The sequence below is a fragment of the Callorhinus ursinus genome, unplaced genomic scaffold, assembly GCF_003265705.2.
Source record: "Callorhinus ursinus isolate GAN/ISIS: 27379988/994484 unplaced genomic scaffold, GSC_fseal_2.0 scaffold68, whole genome shotgun sequence".
NCBI classification, from domain to species: domain Eukaryota; kingdom Metazoa; phylum Chordata; class Mammalia; order Carnivora; family Otariidae; genus Callorhinus; species Callorhinus ursinus.
In genome coordinates this window covers 4357069-4383745 of record NW_027397130.1, presented here as the reverse complement: position 1 = coordinate 4383745, position 26677 = coordinate 4357069, and the positions used below count along the sequence as shown (strand labels likewise).

Sequence of the window (26677 nt, the reverse complement as noted above, 5' to 3'; positions counted from 1 at the left end):
GAAGAGGGGGTTCTGGGGCTGACACCCAGGGAACCAGCCAGCCCCTCCCCGAGGGGGCCCAGGGAGATGTCAAGATGCACCATGGGCTTTCTTCCCGTGAGCATCCCTGGGAGGTGGGAGGGAGCTGACAGTCCTTCTCAGTGGTTGAGGGCAGGGAAGGCCGCCAGGGGAACTGAGGGGCTGGCCGAGGAGAGGTGTGTCAGGCAAGTGTGGTGTGTCTAGGGGTGCACCGGGTCCTGGCCAATGTGCTCCTGCCAGGCCCTAGTAGGGACCCATGCTCTCCTGAGCACCCTGACCAGCTCCACTGGGGGAGTGCCCCTCATGTCCCCCCTGGGTGCCTCTGGCCGCCCCTTCTCTAGGTTTCTGACTTGGCCATGTGGCCTCCTCAGGACAGCCAGGGGAGGAAGGGAGGAAGGTTCTGATATGCAAACTGCAGAAGCTTGAGTTGTTTCTTAGAAGCTCGGTCCCATTTGCCTGTCCATAGACCTGAAAGCAGAACCTGTGGGTGTGGGGCACACAGGTGCCAGGCAGAGAGAAGAACCCCCTGGGCCCAGTCCAGGGTGGGGGGCGGGGAGCTGGCCCAGGGCCCTGCCTGCCTGCCATCGCCTGGGAACCGCTGGGCCGGGAGGAGCATGCTCTGCATCCGGGGCTGTTGGTGGGACCTGGGACCGAACACACCTCACCCAGGAGCTGCTGGACAACAAATACCCGGGTCCTCCCTTCGTTCTTCAGAAGGCTGTCCTCTCCTTTGTCCTGGCTCACAGGCTGGCCCAAACACTCAGCTGTTTGGTCCCGAGGGTCCTGTAGCAGGTGTGGGGGCCTTTTGAGCCAGGTGAAGGAGGTGGGGAGGGCCTACCTGGGTGCCCTGGGGCAGGGTGGAGGCTGGGAAGAGGAGGGCTGGGGGCAGCTCTGCCTTGGAGCCAAGGGAAGGACACCACCTTGTAGGCCACTGGTGGAGAGCGTGGGGCTCTGTGGGCACCGTGGCGGGGGGCGGGGAGGGCTTTAGGTCTGGGGTGTTCTCCAGGGGTCTCGAGCCTCAGTTTCCCTGTTTGAGAAATGGGGGTGGTGGTTGGAGCCACCTGAGGATGCAGGTGCTTTGCAGATGTCAGACCCCCTGACGCTCCCCCCCCCCCGGTCTCCCCACAGCCCCTGAGGCAGCTCTTGGCTGCATTGGCGACATGGCCGACACCCCCAGAGACGCTGGGCTGAAGCAGGCGCCCACGCCCCGGAACGAGAAGGCCCCCGCGGACTTCGGCTATGTGGGAATTGACTCCATCCTGGAGCAGATGCGCAGGAAGGCCATGAAGCAGGGCTTCGAGTTCAACATCATGGTGGTCGGTGAGTGCGCACCCCGCGCCGGGACCCCGCACCGCGGGCTCTGGGGCTCAGTCTGCTACTCTGAGAACGGGGGTGGACACAGATGGCCTGCGGGGCGGATGGCGCGTGGCACCATGTGTGCGCCCGTGTGCCTGCCAGGAGGGCCCCGGCTTCCATCCGCGCCGCAGAGGGGCCTCGGCTCCCCATCGCAGGAACCCGGGACGGCCGGGCAGGTGCTCAGTGCGGCCGCTCGCTGACCAGCGGCTTCACCCTGCCGTGGCTCAGCCCTGGATGGACTTCAGGGGTGGGGCCGGCCCCCCACGGCCAGCAAGCCTGGCTGGAGGCTTCCTGGAGGCCCCAGCAGAGCCGGAGGGGCACCAGGGGAGGTCATTGATTAGCCCGACCTTGATCAGGTTGGGGGCCAGACCTGGGGGAGCACCGGGCAGCCTCTTGTTCCCGAAGCCCTTTCGGTCCTCACAGAAGCCCTGCTAAGAGGGTGCCCCACTTTGTAGGCAGCAGTGAGGCCCAGAGAGGGCACGCCAAGGACTCTGCTCACTAGGGGAGAGCCCGAGCTCTGGGGTCCCCCTCCTCCCTCACACAGCAGGGAGGCAGCTGGGCTGGGAGGAGGGCGTCTGTCTGGGGGTCTGCAGACACAGGGTGGAATCCCGGCTTCGCCCCCACTCAGCGGCGTGGTGCTTGTCCTCTCTTCCCTGGGGCTTCTCCCAGTCTTGGTTTACTCATCCGTAAAATGGGGCCATGGGGAGAGACAAATCAGACACCATGTGTGGCTGCCACGTGGCCACGGGCCCTGGGGAAGTGGGGAAGTCGCAGAAGCAGCAGCGGGGTGGTGGTAGAGATGATAATCCTACTAACGGTTTGCGCTTTAAAGTTCCCATCGGCATCTCCCAGATGTCCGGCGTGGTGGCCAGGACATCTGACGTAGCTCCGGGCTGACCTGGCAGGGACACAAGCAGGTGGGCTGAGGGGGACGTAGACAGCTTGGCCCAGGGATTCCCGACATCCACCTACGGCGTCCTGGGAGCCCACGCTTTTCCTTGCAAGGTTGTCAAAGTCGGAAAATTGGTGTAATTTAATTTTTTAAAATATGTTGGCTAGCATGGCATAGGGCAGCTCCGGGAAGGGGTGAGGTGTGGGGGCTCCACGTGTGGGGTCGAGCTTGTGAGGCAGTCCCTGTGTGGACCCCGAGGTGGAGAGCCATGGCGGGGCCCTGGAGCCAGGCTGCAGGGTCCCCATCCCCACGCTGGGCTCTGTGCCGGTTTTCTCATCCATCAGAGGGGATGGTGACGGTTCCTGGGCATGCGAGGGGATTAAACAGCCTCACTTAAGACAGTGCCCAGCGCAAATGCGGTGAGCACTGTGCACGGAGCCTAGGGTTCTGCAGCGACAGCAAGGCCAGCCGTAGATCCGTGACCTTTGTGAGCAGGAGGGGCCTTCTGGTCACAGCTGAGTCGAGCCCCCCTCCCCCCACCGTGGCTTCTGCCCTCTGCCCTCTGCCCTCCTGCTGTGGGAAGGGCTCGGGTGAGGTGAGGTTTGGGCACAGCAAGGCCAGGAACACTGCTGGGGCCCAGGTGCCTGGGAGCCACATGGGGGCGGCCTGATGGCCCGGGGGCTTGCTGGCCAGTCAGTCTCAGCGGCAGGGTCTGTGGCTGTGGGGACCGGCCGCTGGCTGTTCCTGGCAGCGAGACACAGCTGCCCACCGTCTGGGGGCCCCCATCCTGCCCCAGCAGGAACTGCCCCGGTGGCTTTTCACCGAGCCCCCTGGTTGCTCGGCTGCAGGCCTTGCATGCCGAGTGTACCAGCACTTCCAACCTAGATGAGCCCGGCCCCAGGGTCTTCGGACCAGAACCCTGCAGCGTGGGGTGGCCTAGCTGTGGTTGGACCCTGGCGGGTTTGCAGAGCCTCCCTCCTGTGGTCCTGGGGCTCTGTAGAGTTTTCCTTCAAACCTGATGACCCCGGTGTGTCCAGCTGTGAAGAGGAGAGCTGCACTGGGGGGCCCAGGCCCCCCAGTCAGCCTCCCCGGGGCTGCTGTGCATCTCAGCTCCTCTTGGGCACTCTGGGTCCTGCCCTGCTCCAAGGCACCATGGGAGCTGGGCCACTGCCTGGGCATCCCAGCCCTTCCTGCCTCCTGACCTCCCCCAACCTGGGGCCCCCACTGTGGGGTGCTGGGGGGCAGTGCCCAGGTATTGCTGAACCACAGGGCCCGCTGACCGGCTCCCATCCTGTCCCCAGGGCAGAGTGGCTTGGGGAAGTCCACCTTGATCAATACCCTCTTCAAGTCCAAAATTAGCCGGAAGTCAGTGCAGCCCACCTCGGAGGAACGCATCCCCAAGACCATTGAGATCAAGTCCATCACGCATGGTGAGTGCCAGGGTGGGGCTGGGGGTGTCGACGCGGGGTGTAGGGGTGCTGAGTCCTGAGCTGGGCAAGTTGAAACTTGGGTCAGGGATGCTCTCCAGGACCCCTGCAGGCCCTGGTCCGACAGAGCCCCCTAGAGACACCTGAGTTTTCCACCAAAACCCACGGGCAGGCGCTGCCCAACACATCTGTCACCAGCCCCTGCTGGAGGCGGGTCCTCTCCCTGGCATCACCTGGGGGGGCCATCGCTGGTCACCCATGGGCACCCCAAGTGGACCTTGGGGTGGGGCTGGTCAGGTTCCTACTGGGCAGGACCTAGCCCGTGCCAGGTATCTGTAAGGCTCTGGGGTCTTTGCCTGAGCTCATGGGCACTGTGACTCTGTGCAGATATTGAAGAGAAGGGCGTCCGCATGAAGCTGACGGTCATTGACACACCAGGGTTCGGGGACCACATCAACAATGAGAACTGGTAAGGGCCCGTGGGCCTGTCTCCTGGCCTGCTCTTGCTGCTAAATCCTCAGAGGTCCCCAAATCCTGGGCCAACGTACAGTTACCCTGAGAATCTTGTCCCACTCCCTGCCCCCGGGGTCAAGCGTCAGCATGGGAGGCTGGTTTGGAGGGTCTCAGGGAAGGCTGCGGTCTCTGCTTAGGAGGCCCCACACCCCTGGTCGTTCTACTGGAAAGCTGAGGACCGGGCTGGGATTCGGGGGAGACCAGGCGGGAGCCGTCCCCCGGTGCGGGCTGACGGGGCCTCCCCCTGTAGCTGGCAGCCGATCATGAAGTTCATCAACGACCAGTATGAGAAATACCTGCAGGAGGAGGTCAACATCAACCGGAAGAAGCGCATCCCGGACACGCGCGTCCACTGCTGCCTGTACTTTATCCCTGCCACCGGCCACTCGTAAGTGCCACGCGGGCCACGTCCTGTGTGATCGGGTGGCTCTTTGCCGTCCAAGTTTTCAGACCCCGGGCCGTGTCTGTGACCGCTACTCTTGCCGTGTGGGAAGAGCAGACGCGGCTTTACTCCGGGGCGGAGCATGGTGGCCGCCGTTCAGGGGCCCTGCGATCCTGCCCCCGCGCCCGCTCAGGACGGGTTTCCGGCTGGAGGCGGGTGGCACGCCAGGGCCGTGGGCCGGGTTCTGGGGACACCTGGCACAGCAGCCTGTCCCGGAGGCTTGGCTGGGTGGGCCCAGAGCTGCTGGGCGCTTCCTCCTGCTTCTCCCTTCTCTTCTTCCCAAGGGAAGCCCTGCAGTCATGTGAGCGATGTCCTCTCTGAGAGGACACCTCCCCCGGGACGGTGCTCAGAGCCGGCCTGGTCTCCAGCCTGTTCCTGCCCAGCCCGGGGGCGCTTCTGTCTGGGGAATGCCCTCTTCCTCTTTCCTGTCCCTTGCTCAGGGCTTGGCCGGCACGCAACCCACGGCCTTGGCCTTGCTTGTGTGTCCCCACCTGGAAGCCCCCACGGGCACCCCGAGGGCCCTTTCTCAGCTCCATCCAGCCAGAGGCAGGCAGCCCTGCCGCGCTCATTCTGTCCCCATCCCTCCGGCCTCTTCGGCCAAACGCTCACCCATGCCATTCTGTTCCAGCCTCAGGCCCCTGGACATCGAGTTTATGAAGCGCCTCAGCAAAGTAGTGAACATTGTTCCTGTCATCGCCAAGGCCGACACGCTGACCCTGGAGGAGAGGGTCTACTTCAAACAGCGGGTAGGGCTCCCCACCTCCATCTGGGCCGTCAGACACAACGTGCCAGGTCTTCCTCAGGTGGAAGAGAAAGCCCAGAGGGGGTGGTCCCCACCGAGGGGACAGGTGGCCGCATCTTCCTTCCCTGCTGCCGCCCACACAGGAGGGCGCCCCCAGGGCTGTGGCTTCCTAACACGTCAGAGCCCCCTGGGCAACCAGGACGAGGCCCCCGGGCCCCACAGAGCCTCCACCCCGGTGGGTGAGAGCCAGGAGGCCCTTCGGTCTACTCCCCGAAGCTGCGCACGCCCGCGTTGGGCCTCGGCCCCGGGCCCGGGTGCGGGGGGTTTTCCCAGCAGGCTGAGGGGAGCACTGTGCCTTTCCCATCATGCGTCTGCTGGAGGGAGCAGGCTGCACACAGCTGTGGGTCTGCGCTTAGGGCAGACATGACGGCTGTGCACGGGAGTACCCACGTGTTGGGGAGCCGGTGCCGCAAACGGTGGTGACGGCCTGACGCAGGCAGGTGCACCTGGGCTTCGGAGGTCCTGGGCAGCATCCGGGGCCCGCCATGACAGAGGGTATCTGGGTGGAGCTTGAGGGACATCTCGACAACCCGGAGCTGCTGTCTCAGGGGTGTGATGGGCGGGGGAGGGAGGACAGAGAGACGCTCGGGGCTCGGGTGGCTGCACGTGTCTTCTGGCAGGCAGGCCTGCAGCTGCCCCTCCTCCACTCAGGAGGCACGAGAACTGGAGTATCAGGGTCACCAACCCTGTAAAGCCTGCCCTTGACCCCAGGCTGGGCCCCCTCACTTTCTGGAGGTCACAGCGCAGGCAGACCCCGGTGGGCCAGTCCAGCTCGCTGTGTGAATGGCACCCACATCTCTCCCCTCTGTATCCCCAGATCACCGCGGACCTGCTGTCCAACGGCATCGACGTGTACCCCCAGAAGGAGTTTGACGAGGACTCGGAGGACCGGCTGGTGAATGAGAAGTTCCGAGTGAGTGGATTGGCCAGATGCCGTTCCCAGCGGCCCCCGGTTCCTGCTAGAGGACACGGCGGGGTCTTCCAGCCCGCTCCAGTGGGACTGGGGAGGTGGGTGGGATGGCCCTGACCCATGAGAACGTACTCTCTGGGCCGGAGGGGGTCAGAGCCCAAGTGGCTACTTGTGGCTCTCTCAGGCCAAGGGTTTTTGTTCCGGGGGGCCCCGGGCTCAGGGCAGCTCTTCCCCGGGGCCCAGAGAGCGGACTGGCCTTTGCACACATGTGACCAGTGCTTCCTGTCCCTCCCCCAGGAGATGATCCCGTTCGCCGTGGTGGGCAGTGACCACGAGTACCAAGTGAACGGGAAGAGGATCCTTGGACGGAAAACCAAATGGGGCACCATCGAAGGTAATCGTCAAGCTGTTGGGGCCTCCAGACAGATCAGAAAACTCAAGCTGCCTCTGCTGGCCCGGAGCTTGGGCACCGAGGCCTCAGCCGGGTGCTCCTGGGACCTCATCTGTTGCATTGCATCACTCAGCCACTGGGAGGGGGCAAGTGGCTTGTCCAGGGCCCGCAGCCGTTGGCTGATGGAGCAGTCCCTTCACCCCGATCTCCTGGGGGCAGGGCAGTATCCAGAGAGGAAAGGAAGGAGCCATGAGGGGTCCTGCCAAGTCCTGGGTTCTGGTCCTGCTGTTTCATGGCCGTGCTGCGTGACCCTGGACAAATTGCTCCACCTCTCTGGGCCTAGGACAGGGCTGGGCTATAGCTCTGTCCAGCTCTGAGAACCAGACGGCCCGCCCCCTGCACAAGTTCCCGGGACCCCCACATCTTCTTGTCTTGGGGCTGCTGTGCCAAATTAGCACAGACTGGGCAGCTTGAAACAAATTTCTTCTCATGGTTCTGGAGGCCAGAAGTCAAGGTGTCAGCAGGGTTTGTTCCTTTCAGAGGCCCTGAGGGAGAATGTGTTCCAGGCCTCTCTCCTGGTGGCTGTCAGCCGTCCTTGACGTCGCTCGGCTTGTCCCCAACCCCCACTCTGCCTTCAGCCTTCTGACTGACTGTCTTTTCCTCATAAGGACGTTTGTCATTGGCTTAGCACCCACCCGAAACCCAGGGTCATCCCCTTTTACGCTCTTTATCTTAAGTGTGAATTCAAAAACTCTTTCCAAGTAAGCTGCCATTCACAAGTCCCGAGGGAGTTGGCAGGTGGACATGGTTTGGGGGACACAGTTGAACGCCCTCGGGTGGTGGCGCCCAAGCTGGGCTGCACCTGGGCGTTTCTTCCCCCTCCACTCTGTTCCGCCCTCCCTCTTCTGAACAGAGGAGGGAGAAGGGGTAGTTTGAGATGGGCCACTTTGTCTTCGATCCCGTGGCTGAGGGCCAGCGTAGACAAGGTCGGGAAGGTGCTCACCAACCCCCACGCCCCGCCCTCCCGCCGTGAAATTGGGCAAGTCCCTTAATCCCCCAGGGCCTCAGCTTTCACCATCCTTAAAATGGGTACTATGTGCCAAGACTTTAGTAAAAATGACAGAATGTCTCAAAGACTTTTAGAGCTTTTGGGGCAGCAGATGCTCTAAGAAAGCGATCACCGTGAAATCCGGCCAGTGAGCGAGCCCCCTCCCTCTCTCCTCCCTCCCTCCCTCCCTCCCTCCTCCCCTCCCCCCCATGCTGGCTCACTTTACACGCGTTACTTTGCTGCATGCTTAGCCCCCCCGCCCCCCCACCCCCGGCTGTCCCTGCACCCTCCTGCAGAGAGGCCCAGGCTGTGGCACCCAAGGGCCCACCCTTGCACTGCTAAAGCCTGGGGGAGGCGTGGCGCGGTACACAGACCTGCCTCGGGGCGCCCACGTAGGTGCTGGTGGGTGGGTGCAGGATGGTGTTTTCTGCACCCGTGTCTGCTGGCTCTCTCCTGCCGCGGCTCTCCCCTCCTTTAGGGGCGTCTCTGTGGGGACCGCTCGGCATCCTGTCCCATGAAGGCTGTCCTCCACCAGGCTTTACCTGGGCTCGTCTGCCTTGGCTCCGCCTCGTCCTGAAATGTTGCTGTTTAGGAACTGTTTCGCAGGCGCCTGTTCCCGAGGTTGGAGAAGTGTGAGATAAGAAAGGCCCGTGGGGCGGATGCCGGAGAGCGCTGGGGGCAGCCCAGGGATGCACGCGCCTCTGCTGCCCCCTGGCGGCCCGCTCCGGCCTGCAGGCTCACCGTGCGTTGGTTGTGAGAAACAGCCCCGTGGCGCCTGTAGGGACGGTTGCCAGGGGGCGGGTCTCCCATTCCTGCAGTCTTCATGAGGACCTGGAGGAAATCTCTGCCCCCCCATCTGTGTAGCTGAACTTCCCCAGCGCCCTGGCGGCTCTTTCTTTATCTCTGGGGCCTTGTGCGCTCGTAACTGACCAGAGGACGGGCCGCTCTGTGCTCGCCCCGGCGAGCCTGGTTAACACACGCTTTTGCCTTGCTCTTGCCCCGCGCATCCCTGCTCCTCCTTCTCTGACCTTCCCCCCACTTGGTGTGCGCCATCCTGAGATGGTTTACCCCTCCTCGGAAACTACCCGGCGTCTTCAGGAGGAGGTGGGGTGTTAAGAAAGCACACGGTTAACTGACTCATCGAGTCCTCTCGCGTCCCTGAGAGGTAGGTGACATTTGAGCCCCACTTCACAGAAGAGGAAACTGAGGGTCAGAGAGGCCGGGATAAGTCACCCCAGGCCAGGAAAAGCGGCAGGGCTCTGTTCTTCCTGCCGGCTCTCACCGCTTCCCCACGTCGGGTAGCAGTGCTACGTGAGAGTCCGTCCGCAGAAGGTTGTAGTGTGGGCCCCGCCCGTGTGGGTGGGGACATGGGAGAGGACCAGGGGTGTGGAGGGTGGAACCCAGGCAAGCCGCAGCTGGAACAACATCAGGAGCGCCCCAGGGCTCTGCAAGGTGGAGGCGCTGGGGCTTTCTCTCGCCAGCCCTGCCTGCCAGCTTATTGGAGGGTGTGTGTGGGGGGGGGAGATAGGCTCATTCCCTGCGTTCTGAGCCCCGATTCCCTGAGACCACAGAAGAGGAGCCATAGTGGTGTCTCGGGTGCGTGGGTTAGACGATTGGGTTAAGCGTGCAGGCGCCCTGCACCTGACGCCTTTCCATTCAACCTCTGTGCCCGCCCGCCTCGGTGCAGATGGCGCCACTCGCCGCCCGTTAAAGGGTCTGCATGTACGGGGTAATTACGCACGTGAGTCACGCAGCAGAGCCTTAAAGTGAACAGGGAGACTGCCACCAGCTCCGGCCCCAAGCCACCACCAGGGTGCCGCTCAAGGGGACCTGGGGGCACCTGGGGGCACCTGCCTGCCCCGTCTTCCCACGTCCCCAGAGCTAACCCCTGCCCTGCAGCCCGTGCTTTGGACGTCTGTGTGTGGCCGGCAATGTAGGGTTCCTGAGCTCGATGTAAATGGTGACGCATGTGGGAGAACGCCCAGCGGGGGCACAGGTTCTCGAAATGCCACCTTCGGTCCCTGCCTTGTTCCATTGCCACCCCCCACCCTCGTTTTCAGGGTCCGTGGGACATGCTGCTCTTCCCAGGAGACTCCCCCTGGTTCCCATTTGACTGGACCCCTCCGGAGGGCGGGTGCCTGGTCAGGCCTACGTGCCTGTGGGTGCCCAGGGCTCCCCTGTGGGGCAGTGACTCCTGCCCCCACCACCCACCTGCCCAGGGTCCTCTTGGCACCAGAACTACTGGGGGCAGGGGCTTCGAGTGACCTTAAAGCTCCTTTTGTCTCCTCTCCTCAGTTGAGAACACCACCCACTGTGAGTTTGCCTACCTTCGGGACCTCCTTATCAGGTGAGAGAGGGCTGTGGGGTGTCGGCCTTGGCCCCCTAAAGGCCCCGATAGGGCCCTAAATCAGGAGCGTGGGCACTGGGGGAGCAGGCGGAGGTCCTGGTCAGCAGCTGGCCCGTCCTCCCTCAGGAAGACCTCGGAAGCCCATCGTCTAAAACACCTCCGTAGAAATGAAGCAGGAAGTAAAGAGCCTTCTTAGTCTGTGGCAGAGCACCCGGATGGGAAGGGGATGGGAAGGGGTTGGGGAAGGGGCCGGTGGTCCCCCACTGGCCACTGGCCTGGTGCTTCTCGATGGCAGCAAGGACATGCCGGCGCTGTCCCCTCTGATTGTGCACCCAGCCCCTACCCTTGCACTGGCCACAGGCTTGACACAGATAGAGGGGACACGTGCATTATAACAGAGCTGTTGGGAGAAGGTCTGGGTCACCATGGGGACGGCCCCACATCCCTGCCATACCCAGGCCTGGGCCAGCTCGCTGGGCCTTACAAGCCCTCCCGGGGGCCCCCTGAAAGCCAAGCAGGGGGCATGGGGTGCAAGGGGGGCAGGCAGTGGGAGTCCTGGGCCCGACCCAGCGGGATCAGCATCCGTGAGCTCCCTGTGTCCCCCCAGGACGCACATGCAGAACATCAAGGACATCACCAGCAGCATCCACTTCGAAGCGTACCGGGTGAAGCGTCTGCACGAAGGCAGCCATGCCATGTCCAACGGCGTCGAGGAGAAGGGGCCCGAAGCCCAGGAGATGTAGACCCACCCTGCCCCCGGGACCCTGCCCCCCAGTCCTTTCCAGCACCACCCCCAGGCCCACCCACATGCCCCATTTTATTTTATATAATTTTCTCCACTTGTCATCGTTCTCTGCCCCTTTACACGCCGCCAAGTAACAAGATCACGTGTGCCCTCCTGAGTATGTGCATTCTTAGCCACTGACTGTGGGGCTTGGACCGGGTGGGGCCTCGGGCAGGAGGCCGTCCCTCTGGCCGTCCCCGAGGTCTGTGAGAGGCTGGGCCACGGCCAGGAGGGGACCCGCGGCTTCGGTGCCAGCCCCCACCCCCACCCCCCAACTGCAGGCCCAGCTCCGGGTTGCACTTGGCCCCAGCCTCTTGAGTGAGGCAGGCTTGTGCAGGGGAGCTGGCCTGGCCGCCCCGGAGCCCCTTCCTGCCCCCTCTCTACGCGGCCCAGACCCGTAACTCAGAGAGCCCCCGCCCTTGCCCCTCCCTCCCCCCAGGGGAGAATAGTTAATTCCATGAGATGCAGGTTGCCAATTGCTTAGACACCGGGAGGCACATCGCCTGCCGCCCACCTGCGAGCCCGTCCTGGAGCAGAAAGTGCCTTTATCAGCCGTCCACGAGCCAGCCTTCTCTCCCCCGCTGTCCCCGTCACCGGCACTGGGAACTGGGGACAAGTCGGAGAGAGGGAGCTGTGTCTTCATCTCTCCATCGCCTCCCCCCGCCCAGGATTTGATTGAGCATGCAAAGGAAGGAAAAAGATGCACCCCACTCCAGCCCACCCCCATGCTTTGGGGGAAGGTCCAAGCAGGTGAATCTGGTGGAGGAGCTGAGGGAGGAAGAGGCGACCATGTGGGAAAGGGGGGTGCTGTGTGGGGCCGGGCCTGTTCAGAGCCGCCCACGTGACCCCAGGGCCTGCCCTGCACCGTCCCTCGTGACTGGGAGAGTGTGTTTCTGTCCGTCCGTCTGTCTGTCTGTTCAGAAATCTCTGGCCTAAGATGCTCCACCCCAGGTACACATTCAGCCTTCTTGGCCCAGGCCTCGCTGACCTTGACCCCAGAAGCTTTTCGTCGCCCTAAATGTTCCTGGGCTCCTGCATCCCAGAGCCCATCGTAAAGACCGCACCGCCCCCCCAAAGAGGGAGAGGTCAGGAGGCAGGTGTGCATGGCCCCTCATCGGGCTGCAGCCCGGGGTTTTACGAGCAGGGCTTGGCCGGTCACTCCCGCTCCCTCACCCTGCGTCTCCACGCACGGCAGAAGGCAGGTGCTTCTCCCTGCCTTCTGGAGAGCCAGGGGGCTGGCGCAGGTCATGAGATTAGACACAGGGGAGGTACACGTCTGTCTGCAAGCAGCGGGAGGAAGGGGATGCAGACAGGCCTGTGCAGGGTGTGCGTGTGCGCGTGTGCGTGTGTGTACGATGTCCTTGCATTGTGTGCTCACTCCCCACCTGAGACAGGAAGGACCCCTCAGCGAAACCATTGACTTGCCGACTTGCCATGTTTTTGCCAAAACCAAGATTTCGAAGGACACCTCCAGCTTCAGTGGTGGGGCGAGGGCGCGGGGCAGCCCCCCGGGCGGGACGGACCCGCTTTCCTTCTCTGTAGCCAGATCGTGACAGATCGTGACTTTTCACTGGCTTCTGTCCCACAGTGGCCTTTTGCTCTGTGCCTCCTGAGAAATTCGTCTTTTTGTATAAATAACAAAGTGTTGAAACTGTATTTCCTGAAATAAATGTCCGAACGCGAACGTGGCGGGGGGGACGTGCCCCTCTCCCAGACCCCAGAGGCACGGTTCTCCTTGGGGAGGAAGCCGCTGTCGCCGCGGTTCTGGGGGCTGCTGAGCCTCGTGCCGGGGCGCCGCGTTTGGGGGCTTCGGAAGCCCGCGTGTACGTGGAAAGCCAGGGGCAAGGCTTGCCCACACGGAGGCGCCGCAAGTGGCTTTCGTTCCTGTATTGTCGGAAATAAAGTTTCTCTTCTGGAATCTCGCCCTACCAGATTGAGCCCCAGGAGCTGGTCAGTAGCTGAGACCGTGGCCCCGAGTGGAGGCTGCCGGGGGCGCATGTCTCTGCACACCCCCGCGGGCTCTCGGGGCCGAGCCCTTTGCTGTGCATGACATACCACCGCACAACAGAAATCCATTCCCTCCCGCTTCCGGAGGCCCCAAGTCCGAGATCGAGGTGCCGGCGGGCCGTCCTTCCCCTGGCCTGCTTTGTCCTTGCAGATGAGAAACAGATCTCTTGTAAGGCACTCCCGTTGGATTTGGGGCCCATCTTCAGGATGGCCTCATCTCATCCTTAATTACATCTGCAAAGACCCTGTTCCCAAATAAGGCCACGTTCTGAGGTTCTGAGAGGACATGAATTTGGGGGGTGGGTGCTGTTCAACCCAGGGCATCCCCTACCCCCACCCCCACCCCATCACTGGGTCTCAAGGACGAGGCAGCCGCAGAGGGCCCTGCAGCAGGGCTCAGATGATGAGGGGTCAAGGTTTGCTCTGCTGTGGACCAGCTGGGAGAGGATTACTGCAGCCCCTCGGGCCACCCCAGCCCTTCCGTCAGGCAGGTTGGCTCGTTCTGCAGAAAGTAAATGGGTTTCGTGTCCAAATGAATCAATGGGCAGTGGCCACGTGGACCATCTGCTTCCTGGATTCTGAGGTGCCCCCCGCTGCTGACGTCCGCTGGGGGTACAGGAGGAAGACAGGGTCAGCCCAGGGGTGGGGGCCGCGGGGTCATCATCTCAGGACTCTTCCAGCTCTGAAGCTCTCCCTCCCACCTCCAGACTGAAACTGTCCCCATTTTCGCCTCTGCTGGACATCCGCATCCGGCAGCTGCACTCTCTGGGCCTGACCCTCTCCAGGGCCCAACATGGGTTCCAAGCCTTGATCTCCGTTCTACAATCTGGTTCCTTCCCCCCCCGCCCCACCCCAGGGGCTTACCGTGTCTGGCCGGCTCCCTGCCCCTGGCGCTCCTGGTCCCTCACGCGCCAGCCTGGCGGCGACCAGGACACCAGCTCTGCCCATCCAAAGGTAACCCGGGGAATGCCTGTGGTGATGGGGGCTCGTCCCCCACCCAAGCCAAGCAGATCCCCTGTAGATCCGGGTGGTGACCAACTGTCCCGGTCTGCCTGCCCCTGTGGGGTTTCCAGGGATCTGGGACTTTCAGCCCTAAAACTGGGAAGGTCCTGGGTGAGCCGGACAAGTTGCTCACCCTGTGTAGACCCCACACCACCCTGACCCTTCTCCCACCGCTCAGGGTCCTGGTTGTGGACTCCTTGGCCCAAGGGGCTCCTACGAAGCTGCGAGGTCTGGGCTGGGCTGTTGCCAAGACATCCTGGGGGTGAGCAGGAGGCCCCAAGGACAAGCCATAGCGTTATGCTGGCTCTGAACACCTGTGTGGGGGTGGGATGTCCCAAGGGGCTGCGGTGACCAGGTGTCCTGTGCTCATGCCTTCCCTGCTCTGGGCTGCAGGGTTTGAACAAGCCAGGAAAATGATTAAAACAACAGGCAATTTGGGGTGGGGTGCTTTTCCAGACCCTGCCCTGTGTGTGTCCTTGCATCCGGTGAGGATCCATAGCAGGTGGCCTCCACCTGGGGGAGAAGCCAGATGGAAATCAGCTGACTGGGGGGGGGTCTCCTTTCAGATCTATATTTATGGATGTCCCCTCCTCATTGTTAAAACATTACTTTTCTGACTACCAAAGTAACATAGACAAAGTAGACAATGTGGAATGTGGAAAATGCCAGAAAAAAAATAAAATACCCCACCAGGAAATGAAAAGCCCACCATCTTCCTCCCTAGTGCCAACTCTGGTGGTTCCTGGGCTTTGCTTTGTATCCTGCTTGATATGGTTTTAGGGGTGCTGAGGAGAGGAAGTCGGGGGGCAGGAGGGAGGCTGAGAGCCCAGTGTGCACAGCTGAGGGATTTGGAGGCCTCCTGTCTCAGGGACCACTTTGCAGAGGTCCCTGGCCCTCCCCTTCTCCCTGCTCTCCCCCACCCCTCCCCCTGAGGAAGGAGAAGGGGGACAGCCCTCCAAGTAGGTTGGGCCCAGCTCGGGTGTCTCGGACGGTGAAAACTGGGACTCAGCAGACCAGATGCATTTCCTACCTTGGCGCCTAGAACACTTTCCAGATGTGTGCACTGCCCCAAGGCCCAGTCAGGAGGGGCCAGACCCAGCTGTGTCAGGGACGCCGGCCTAACGCCAGCACATGGGTCAGTCACTGATGAGAGTGTCGCCGTGAGGCGCCCAAACCTGGGAGCCTGTCCTTGGAGAGTCCCGGGGAGGCTGTGGTTCCCTCTGCTGATCCAGGCTGGCTGCAGACCCCAGCCCTGCCCCCACTCTGAGGGCGCTGGCCTTTCCAGAAAGTAAGATGTCCTGGCTTTTCTGATACTATTAGCCACACCTGCTTCCTGAGGAAAGTGTGAAAAACAGAGAAAAGCCAGAAAACAACAACCCTAACAGCGAACCCAGAAACCCACAGTTGCCAGTCAACCGGCTACTGTGTAGGAGATAAAGAAGCGCTTTTAAATGCATCGGCAAACTTTGTTGTGTTTGTCTTTCCAAAACTGAGCTCACATCGAGCACATCCTTTTGTAACCCACGTTTTCACTTCCTATCAGTGAGGGTTTTCCCACTTCGTGTTTTCTTGGAAAACAGGATTTTAATGGCGATACCTTAGTCCATCCCGTACACCTGTCTTATTAAGTGAGGATTGCTCCGTTTTCACCCCCGTCGTCTGTGGGCTGTGCCCAGAAGGCCGGAGGGGTGCAAGCCTTCCCTGTCCTTCTCACAGATGAGAGAGGTGCCTGCTTGCAGAAGCTACTGGAAATGGTTCAGAAGCCCACGCTGAAAGGGCCTGTGTAGCCCAGAGCCAGGAGGGACCCCAGGACTGTGTTGACCCATCCTTCCTCCTCCTGCCCGGTTCCACTGAGGCTCTCGTTACTGCGGTTTGGTGTGTGGGTGGGCGAAGCATCCTTGTGAAGTCGTGCACACCAACCATCAGAGTCTCACATGTGACGGTCTCACGGAGCTCAGGGCTCACGGCACAGAACAGTGCTATGACCATATTACCGAAATGCTCATTTCTGGGCTCCTTTTCCACATAGATTCAGGTAGGCAGCCGGGCATCTCTTGAATGGGTCTGCCAGGGAGACCCCAGCAGGTCACCCCGTCAATCACATATTGAGACGCCCCAGAGGCTAGAGGGGGTGGGTGGGGGATGGAGGGGTGGATGCAATGGTCCCTGGCCCTGCCCTGGGTCACTCATGGGCCGAGGTGACCCTGACCAGTCCCTCAGTTTCAGGAGAGACCAGGAAGCCACAAACAGCCCTGTGGTCATTGTCCATCGAGGTAAGTGCCGAGGGAGAAGGTCCAGGCCTGGAAGGTCGTATAATGGGGGACCCGGCCCATGATGGGGTAGGCATCAGACAGGGCTTCCTTTGTGTGAAGGCCTGAGTCGGGGGGAGCATGGAGTTGGAGGGGACCAGGAGGCCAGAGGCTGGAAGCGGCAGAGGGGGTGGGGAGGCCAGCCGGGCTGAGTCTACCCCAAGCCAAGCCCCTCCCTGCACCCCTGCAAGGCTGGCCCCACCGCCCTCCTTTCTCCCACGTGTGTGAGCCCCAGCCACTCTCCTGCTGTGCCCCTGCCTGGTCCCCCCCCGCCCCAGGACACTGATGCCCCAAGTCCTCCAGGCGGGGCCCCTGGCCAGCCCTCCGCAGGTCCCTGGAGAGTCCTGGGCCGCCGTTCGGCTGCCGTTTCCTGGGCAAGCTGTGGATCCCCAGAGAAGACTGCAGCTGAGTGGATGCCCAGAGCCCAGGGAGAGAGCATCTTTCTTCCTGTCGGCTGTAAATAATGAGAGTAAAGAGGGACCATGAATGATTAAAGCTGCCCAGAGTGAGTGGGTCTTGAACTGTCTGCTGGGTTTAAAAACTAATTACTTGGAGAGTGTTGCTGCCAGGGAACGGTTGCCCGTTTCCCACAATGCCCTCTCCCTCCTCCCACTCCCTCCTCCCCCTCCCCTCTTCCCCCCTCCTCCCTCCTCCCCCCTCCTCCTTCCTCCACCTCCTCGGGTGCCAGGGACACCAGCATCAGGCTGATCAGCCAGTCCTGGCACGTGGAGAACTGCTATGGCCCCTCCATCTCCCTGATTAACGACTTCATTGGAGCCTGTCCCACGAAGAAATACAAGTCCCCTGAAGGAAACAAACACATGGAGGGATCACGTGGGGGAGGCACCGAGGACCCATGCGGGTGGAGCTGAGACTGGAGCTGGAGCACTCAGGAGACCCCCAGGGGCAGCTTTACCAGCCAGGCCAGGGTGGGCACCGCTCAGAACCGGCCTCTGCACCCTGCCTGGAGCCCCGCGAGGGGGCTGGGGGATGCACGGGCGCAGGTGGTGCCCCTGGCCCGGCGGCGCCCGGACATCCCACCCTCAGAACGTCCCTGCGTGCCAGGAGTTGGGGCAGGGGGATGGGAGTGAAAGTTTCTGGGGACAGAGCTTCAGTTTGAGAAAAAAATATTCTGGAGGTGGATGGTGGCGGCGGCGGCTGCACAACAGTGTGAATGTGCTTAACGCCCCCCAACTGTACATTAAAAAAGGCTAAAATGGTAAATTTTATGTGATGTCTATTTTACCACAGTTTTAAAAATAAATGTTTTAAAAAAGGCTGTCTGTGTCTCAGGCCCACTGGGTCTGGGACAGGCTGGTCTCATGGCGGAAGATGTGCTTCCAGCATGTTCTAGCATGGCAAAGAGGAAAGGGTGCATACCTGCATCTCCTGCTGGAGAAGGGGGCCCTGGGGCTGCAAGGGGGCCTCTGCCAAGGGGAGGGAAAATCGTGCCCTTCAGCCAGCTGCAAGTGGGGCTTTGAACGCTGGGTTGGGGGGCGGGTAGGACCGGCAGTGCCGCCCAGTCGGTGAGCTGTGGGGGTGTGGACATGGCCTGGGGAGGGGGTTGCTGAGTCTTGGGATTTGCAAACAGATTAACTGAAGGGGGCCAGTCATTACAGGGGCTCAGTAGCATCTTTGGGTCTTCACTGTCTATTTGGCGGCCCAGGAACAGCCCCCCACCTGACCCCACCTCTCCTCCTCAGGGTCCTTTCTGGAGCTCCAGCTCCCCAGGGCAGCTGGAGGTAGGTAGGGGAGAGAAAGGTCCTTTCCGGGAACAGAGGGCCCTGGTGTTTGTCCAGCACTTCAAGGTTTACAGAGATTCCCACTCAAGTGGCACCTTCGGAGAAGGCACAGCCAGGGCTGCCAGCCCCACTGCCCGGGTGAGGAGACAGGTCATGCAGCAGGGTGGTGGCGGAGGCCTGGCTCCCCGGGTTCCTCTTCTGAGTGCCTTGTGCTCTGGGAGCTGCTTTGGACAGCCCTTCCTCTGCTGCCACCCCCCTGGGAGGAGCGGGGCTGGAACACAGCCATATTCAGTCTCATTGTGCTGGGCTGCCTGTGGTCTCAGAGCAGGGAGTGTGGTCTGTGCGCGCACATGTGAGCTCGCCAGCAAACATGCATGCCTCCATGGCACATGATACAGGGAAACACACGGGGTCAAGAGACCCCACTGGTTTGGGACTGCAATTGGTGTCCCCCCCCCAAATTCATATGTCGGAGCCTACCCCCAATGTGATGGAAATTGGGGGTGGGATGCTCAGAAGGGGATTGGGTTTCTTCAGGCTGTGTTTCATGCTTTATAAGAAGAGACAAGATAGCTCTCTCTCTGCATGTGCACGCACTGAGAGGCCATTTGGGTCTTCACTGTCTATTTGGCGGTGAATGCAGTGAGAAGGCAGCTGTCTGCAAGCCACAGAAACAGCTCTCACTAGGAGCAGAATCTGCCTGTCAGCACCTTGATCTTAGACTTCCTGGTCTCCAGAAGTGTAAGGAATAAATTCCTGTTGTTTAAGCCACTCAGTCCATGGTATTTTGTTACATCTGCCCAAGCAGATGAAGACAACCACCATCATCACCATCATCACCATCGTTATCACCATGATCACCACCATCATCATCACTGCCAACATCATCACCATCATCACCACCATCACCACCATCATCATCATCGTTATCACCACGATCACCATCATCATCATCACCATCATCACCACCATCATCATCACTCTCACCACTGTCACCACCATCATTACCACCATAACCAGTACCATCGTCATCACCATCATCATCATCACTATCATAATCATCACCATCACCACCACCACCATCATCATCATCATCACCACCATCAACACCATCATCACCATCGTTATCACCACCATCATCATCACTCTCACCACTGTCACCACCCACCATAACCAGTACCATCATCATCACCATCATCATCATCACTATCATAATCATCACCATCACCAACATCATCATCACCATCATCATCATCACTATCATAATCATCACCATCATCACTCACCACTGTCACCACCATCATCACCATCACCACCATCACCAGGACGACACCAACATTTATTACCAACATTATCACCAACCTGCTGAGGCTGACAGGATGGCCTCAACTTGCTTCTCCGCCCTGGAGTCTAAAGGAATGAAAACCAGGGGCACCTGGCAGGCTCAGTCAGTGGAGCGTGTGACTCTTGATCTCGGGGTTGTGAATTTGAGCCCCATGTTGGGCATAGAGATTACCTAAAAGTAAAATCTTAAAAAAAAAAAAAAAAAAAAGGAATTAAAACCAGCCAGAAGGCGGAGGGCAGAGCTGAGAGCAGAGGAGAAGGTGAGCCGTTTGCCGCTCCTTCTGGTACCCTCGCTGCTGTTCACACATGCTGCCCACCTTCCCCACCAGATCTTTTAACATCTTTATCCTAAAATCCTTGTCCGGTAATTCTAACATATCAGCCACCTCTGGATCTACTTCTACTGACAATTTTCCTCCTGATTATGGGTCACAATTTCCTGCTTCTTTGCATGTAATTTTTTACTTTCTCCAAATGTTATGTGTAAAAAACCCAGGAGTGTGCAAAATAAATATATTTCTCCTGGAAAGAGAACATGACCGTTCTTCTTTCAGGCCGTGAGTGTAAGGGGCTGAGCCCATCTAATGAATCTAATGAATGCCGCATTCATTAGATTCATTTCGCCACTTGCTTCCAATGTTCTGAAGGTGAGATTGGGTCTTTCCCTTTAGTGTTTGGGAGAGAAGACAACAGCATGATAAAGTTAATGTGTGTCTCTACGCAAAAGGTAGGTGGAGCATGCTCATATGTGGCTGGCGTGGCAGGAGGCAGGTGTGTGGAGGGGGAATGCTGTTGAATAGGAGACCATTGGTGTGCGGAGATGGGTGGTAATTCTCAAAGATGGCAGAACTTACCTTTGAAGCTTAGGTGTTAAGGCTGTGAATGGGGAAAATGATGAATATTAGCCTGAAGAAGGGCCTTCTCTGCTAAATCCAGTCCCTTCACAGACCCCGGGAGACATCTCAGGACTTCTAAATCAACTGGCCACAGACCACCGCTGCTTCCACATGGTAGGAAAATGTGAACACCCCAGTTCTATCTCCAAACCCCAGTGCATGGTGCGTCATCCCCCCCACCCCCAGAGGAATTCACCACTAGAAAACAGAAACTGCCCTGGTCCTGGACCAGATCTCTGAGTCCCAGCCTCGCCCATGAGAGGGGCTCCCATTAGCACCACTCAGCTCCCTGCCAGATTTCCCACAGAGCTTTTTGGCTTTTGTCAGCTCAAGACAGCCCTAGAAATCTTTGGAAGCCGAGGGGGTGTGTGTCTAATAAAGCTGGAGCTCTATAATTTAGCAATTACTGTAACCCACACTTGTAATTTCGGGGGCTTCTCGTAATTCTTCTTTGTACTCTCTCTCTCTTTTAAAAAATACGCAGCTTTAATAGCTTTCTCTTTAATGCTCCAAAGGCTGGCATTTCCCCCACCCCCACCCCAGGCAGCTGCAAAGCACACAAAGTGAGCAGACTGCGTTTGTGCTGCTTTTCAAGGATTAAAAAGGTTAATTTAATGTTCGGCAGCTCCCAAAGGAAACTGAACTTGCTCTTTGCAATTGTACATGCCTTCAAAGCCCAGAATCCATCTAGTTTGATCATCAGTGTGGACTGAAACCCGCCGCAAGTTGTAATCGGCCCACCTCCCAGGCTCTGTTATTAACCAGTCCCTTTACTGCTCCCTGATCGCACGAGCACACGCGTGCTCCTTGGCCTCCATTCATGTGATTACCTGTTTGTTCATTTAAGGAAGGTTTGTTTTGAGAACCTCCGCATGCCAGTATCCGCGAGCCAGTAATCTGCTTCCTATGGGGAATCTTAGTCATCAAAGGCAGGACCTCTTCTCAGGAGTTTGTAGCATGGTGGGGAAGACAGATGACCTCTCAGAACTAGAGTTCGGAGCGGAGTTGGCACCGTGGCTGTGGAAGCCAGGGTGGGAAGGACGGAAGGACGCCAGAGAGACAAAGCCCGGGAAGGGGCAGCACTGGGTTGAGCGGGTGGTGAGCGTCAGGGCATGAAAGAGAAGCAGCGCACGGTGGTCAAAGACAATTAAATAATTCTGTGGAGCTGGCAAGGAAATCTGGAAATGGGCAGGAGAGGGGTCGGAATACAGGCAGGGGCCATGTTGCGAAGAGCCCTGAGGGCTGCAGCCTTGAGGAATTTGAGCTGTGTTTTGCAAAAGACTCTCCTGAAGGGAAATGACAGGGTTCGATCTGCATCCACAACAGTGCTATGCAAAGAACTTTCTGCAGCCCTGTGGGTGTTCTGTGGTGGAGCTGTCCAGGGCGGCAGCCACGAGACCCACGTGGCTCTTAAAAATCTGAAATGTGGCTGGAGCATCTGAGGAATTGAATTGTTTTTAATTTTATGTAAACTTGCCTACCGTATCGGACGGTGCAGCTTTAGACAGTGTCCTCTTTCAGCTGCACAAAGACCGCGTTGATGCAGGATGAGGGCAGGTGACGAGCCAGTTAGGATGACATGTGATGATCCAGGTGAGAAGCATTAAGAATCTGGCACAAGGCGGGGCCTGGGATGGAGCCCAGCATCGGGCTCCTTGCTCGGCGGGGAGCCTGCTTCTCCCTCTCCTGCTGCCACTCCCCCTGCTTGTGCTCTCTTACTCTCTGTCAAATAAATAAATAAAATCTTAAAAAAAATTAAAAAGAATCTGGCATAAGGCAGAGACTGAAGAGGAGATGACAGATTTGAGAGATACGTCGAAGAGCCAGGTATTGGCTAGTGCATGGATGGAGGGGAGAGCTTAAATGACTTATGAATTTGTTACTGTGTGCCTGGGTGGATGGTGGCACTTATATCACAGAGAAAACCAGACACATACCATATATATATATATATATACATATATATATATATGTATGTATATATATATATACACACACACACATATATTTATACAAATATATTTTATATGTTATAATACTATTATGATTTATTATATATTAAAGTATATTTTGTGTATATATAAAATATGCATAGGTATATTTTATATGTACATAAAACATATACTTACTATATAAATATATGATATAATGCATACACACAATAACAGACCTAGAGTAAGAGAAAACAAAAAGAAAACATTGAAATGGTAGACTAATCATATTTAATAATATAGTTAAGACTGCCTATTTCATTTATATCAAGTAATGTAAACGGCATAAATCACCTGTTAAAAGGAAATGACTCTAAAATCAGGTCAGAAAACAAACTCAGTTATATAATATTTATAAATTTATAAATAAATATATAAATAAAGCAATTTAGTCAAGTTAAACACAGAAAAAGGAAAAAAACATACTAGATCAACCAAACAGAACCAGAAGCATCAGGGTCATAATATTGATACCAGCAAGCATTCAGCTCAAGGGCAGCAGTGCTAAGTGGGACAAAAGGGCCACCATAGTGGAACACACCGCCACCCAAACAACGTGGCATGAGATCTAGAGGGCCAGGTGACAGAGTCAGGAGGGCGAGCAGGTCAGCATACTGTGGCTTGCCTCTCTCCGCACATAACAGGAAAAGCAGACTAGAAATAAATAAGGCTTCAGAGAGGCTAAATACCAGCTCTAGATGGAGCTGACAGGTGTATGTTTTTGTTCGTTTGTTTTTTAAGATTTTTATTTATTGATTATTCATTTGAGAGAGAGAAAGCACAAGCAGAGGGAGAAGCAGGCTTCCCACTCAGCAGGGAGCCCGATGTGAGGCTCAATCCCAGGACCCCGGGATCATGACCTGAGCTGAAGGCAGATGCTTGATGGACTGAGCCACTCAGGCACCCGGTGTATGTTAACAATATCCTGGAGGTGGTGTATTTTCTCTTCCAGTGGCCATGGACATTTACAAAAGCTGAGTCTAGGCTATGCCACAAAGAAAAGCTCAATAAAATCCCCAAAGAAACATTACTAACTACATCTGACTTCAGTGTAATAAGACAGAGAATTAATAACAAAAATGAACATTAAAAAATTAACTATTAAAATGGTTGCATTAACTAATTAACCAATAAAATTGTAAACCTTTTATTCTTATTATGGAGGCCAGCAACGTAATGGTCCAAAATTCATATAGACAGTAATTCCGGGATTTTACTATAAGCGTGGCTATGTTCTGTATTCCTGGATTTAGCTTTATCTATCCCACATGAACAGAGCAGAACTTCCTGTTTGTTGGGAAATAGTTTGGTGTCTAGATCACAGGCACCCTTAAAAATATATTGCCCGCTTCAGCTAGCAAATGCATCTCCTAGCACATTGATACTGTGAGAGCAGGGTAAAAATAACCATCTCTCGATTGTGTCCTTGGGCAGAAAACCTGAATGTAGCAAGAATGGAAAGAGTTAAAGAGTTTTATGCATTCAAAATATTTAAGCTACATCAGCAGTAATGTGAAGTCAAGCAACATATCTTTCTAAAAAATAACTGTCCTCAATGAGAGGATAAATCCATACAACTGCTACCAGATATTAGAGCCAGATGTTATCGTCTTGACCTGTAGGCGACCATAATGCCTCATCGCAGGGTCTGGCAACAGTTTTCTGTTTTTTTTTTTTTTAAATCCGGGTAGAGAAGTTCCTTATCCGATGCGACCTGCACATGGGTAGAAAAGAAAGCAGTTGGAAAAGATCCACTTTGTGATCCAAGGCATAATCAATTTTGTAACCTCTCCTTTGATGTTTGACAAGAGGGAATATTATGAAAAATCTATTTTTCTACCCATCTATTAGTCATCTATTGCTGCATAACAAATGACTCCCAAACAATAGCTTCAAGCAACAGGCAGTTATTCTCTCCCCGTCTCTGTGGCTCAGGCATTGAGGACCAGCGAAGGGGTAAGGTCCAGCCCAGGGATGGCTCCATTCCTGTGGCTGTTAGCAGAAGCCACGTGGGTTCCTTGCCATGCGGACCTCTCTTCATATTACAACTGGCTTCCCCGGAATGAGTGACCCAAGGGAAAAAGAAAGGACACGAGGCTAGCAGAAGCTGCGATGTCTTTAATACCCCCGTCTTGGAAGGGATGCACCATCATTCCTGTGCCCTCCACGGGATACACAGAACATCCTCAGCGCCACGCGGGAAGGGAGGACACCGGGGTCATCTTGGGGACTGGCTATCCCAATTTACCTCTTGATCCATTTATAGACATGGGCAGAAATTTCTCCAACCTTACGAATTGTATTATTAAAGTACTTTGTCTTTTTTCATCCATTTGACTATCAGCCAAGAGAGATGGTTATTGTCAACCACTGCAATTCTGATTCTTTTTGTATTTGGCCACTTTTTGTTGATTCGTTTTGATTCCGTATTAATCTGCCGTGTGACGAATTACATTGTGTTTTCATTGTGGATCCTACCTTTGATCATTATAAAATAACTGTGCATTTTGGTATCTTCTGCTCTTGGTGCTGTGCTGACTACCAAGAACGTTCCCGCCTCCGTTTTCTCTGTGTTTGCCTTTCCCTGATCGTGTTTGCCTGCTGTTTTAAATTTAATCTCTCCTTAATATTTAATTTCTCTTTTGTTTTGGAAGTGCCTCTGGTAAACAGCATATACTTGTAAGTTCTTTTTTTAATAAAAGAACACACTCATTTACTTTTATTGTTATAACAAACACATTTGGTTTTAATGCTTTTATCTCCTTTGCTTCTCTGATTGTGTGTGTGTGTGTGTGTGAATGTTCTAAGTCTTCTGGATTTTTCTCTACAGACTGTATTTTTACCTTCCTGGCATATTCTCTGGATATTTGTAAGGTATGTATCTCTTATTAATTTTGTATTTAATTGTTTTTTTTTAAAGATTTTATTTTTATTTGAGAAACAGAGAGAGAACATGAATGGAGGGGAGGGACAGAGGGAGAGGGAGAAGCAGAAGAGCCCGATGTGGGACTCGATCCCAGGACCTTGAGATCACGACCTGAGCCAAAAGCAGACGCTTAGCCAACTGAGCCACCCAGGCGCCCCCAAAAATAAGCATTAAAGTATTTTGTTAAATAATGTTAAGAACATTAAAATCTACTTGTTTTCAAAATTATTTTTTAATTACACTAAAGCGTGTGCATTGTTTTAAATGTTAAATAATCTTAAAAGGAAAGTAACAAAAAGTCACCAGTTTTGTACCTTTCTCTGCAGTGAACTACATGTGTGGGTCCCTCCCCCAAAATTCATAGGTGGGAATGCTAAGACCCAAGGTGATGGTGCCTTTGGGAGGTGGCTATTCATGAGGGCAAAGCCACAGGAATGGTATTAGTGCCTTTCATTAGAGACCCTTCCTGCCGCTGGAAGATGCAGTAAGATCTTGGATGGTCTATGAACCAGGCAGCAAGCCGTCACCAGAAGCCGAATCTGCTGCAGCTTGATCTTGGACTTCAGCCTCTAGAACTATGAGACGTTCATTTCTGTTGCTTATAAGCTAGTCTTCTTTGGTATTTTGTTATAGCGGCCTGAATGGGCCAAGACATCTTCCCACCTCACCTCTGAGATCCCTTTTTCAAACATATTTTATCTGGTTTTGATTTTGGTTTCGGTTCACACCTCCATAATGTACTTCTGTGACGTTTCTTGACATTACCTTCAACGTCCCATGGCGGAGAATGAAGATTTATCACCGCACTATCTTTCCCACCCCACAACCCCTTCCCTGCTCTCTGTCCATCTAATATGGCACACGTTGGGTTATTGGGATTGTGCAATAAGGACTTAGAAAAAAAAAATCACCTGATTTTCACCACCAAGGTAAATACTGTTATTGTGGTTACATTTCCTTTTTTGTGTCCTTGTTCTTAGAGTTAATATTCGTTAATAATATCTAATTAGATGTTATTTGTTTACACATGACTAGGTCACGGTCACAATTTCTCCCTACATTTTCTAACACCACATTCAGTTCTATGTTCCCCACGATTATTACATCAGATGCTTCATGAGCTCTCCCCCTGCACCGAATGGACCCCCCACATCGTCCCTGAGCTCTTCTGTTCCCTGCAGTTGCCACCCCCGCTTCCCAGTCATCAACATGCAACTTCTCTTTCCTTCCCACTGGGTTGTGGCGCCTGTTTCCCAGATCAGGTGTGTCCCAGGGGCTTCCCAAAAACGCCCAAGAGGTCCATTTCCTGAGACTTCACCGACAAGGTCTTTGTTCTGCCTTCACTCTTTGGGTGTGAAGTGCTTGCTGAAAATCACTGCTTTGGAAACACTGAGTACACTGCACTTTTGTCTTCCAGTCCCCTACTGCGGTGGCAAACTTGGGGCCATCTTCATCCTTTGCACGTGGTCTCTCTTCCTCTCCGAAGCTGTTCAGATCATTTCTCTAGTGCTGCAATTCAAGTATCCTTGT

The 26677-nt window shown here is 56.3% G+C and overlaps 1 protein-coding gene across 6 annotated transcripts in view; it reads left to right on the top strand.

The window, feature by feature from the left end:
- Positions 1 to 12586, top strand: part of SEPTIN9 (septin 9) — a 151019-nt gene extending 138433 nt beyond the window's left edge. For 5 of the 6 annotated variants that reach the window (XM_073885920.1, XM_073885919.1, XM_073885922.1 and 2 more), the window contains 10 exons: positions 1147 to 1338; positions 3568 to 3696; positions 4081 to 4162; positions 4457 to 4594; positions 5277 to 5394; positions 6268 to 6363; positions 6658 to 6754; positions 8335 to 8420; positions 10095 to 10146; positions 10754 to 12586. In XM_073885920.1, the coding sequence (XP_073742021.1) occupies positions 1147 to 1338; positions 3568 to 3696; positions 4081 to 4162; positions 4457 to 4594; positions 5277 to 5394; positions 6268 to 6363; positions 6658 to 6754; positions 8335 to 8420; positions 10095 to 10146; positions 10754 to 10815 (1052 nt within the window). In that variant the 3' untranslated portion in view covers positions 10816 to 12586. The remainder of the gene's footprint in view (positions 1 to 1146; positions 1339 to 3567; positions 3697 to 4080; positions 4163 to 4456; positions 4595 to 5276; positions 5395 to 6267; positions 6364 to 6657; positions 6755 to 8334; positions 8421 to 10094; positions 10147 to 10753) is intronic. The other variant, XM_025859536.2, reaches the window with a different exon arrangement.
- The last annotated feature ends 14091 nt before the right edge of the window (positions 12587 to 26677 follow it).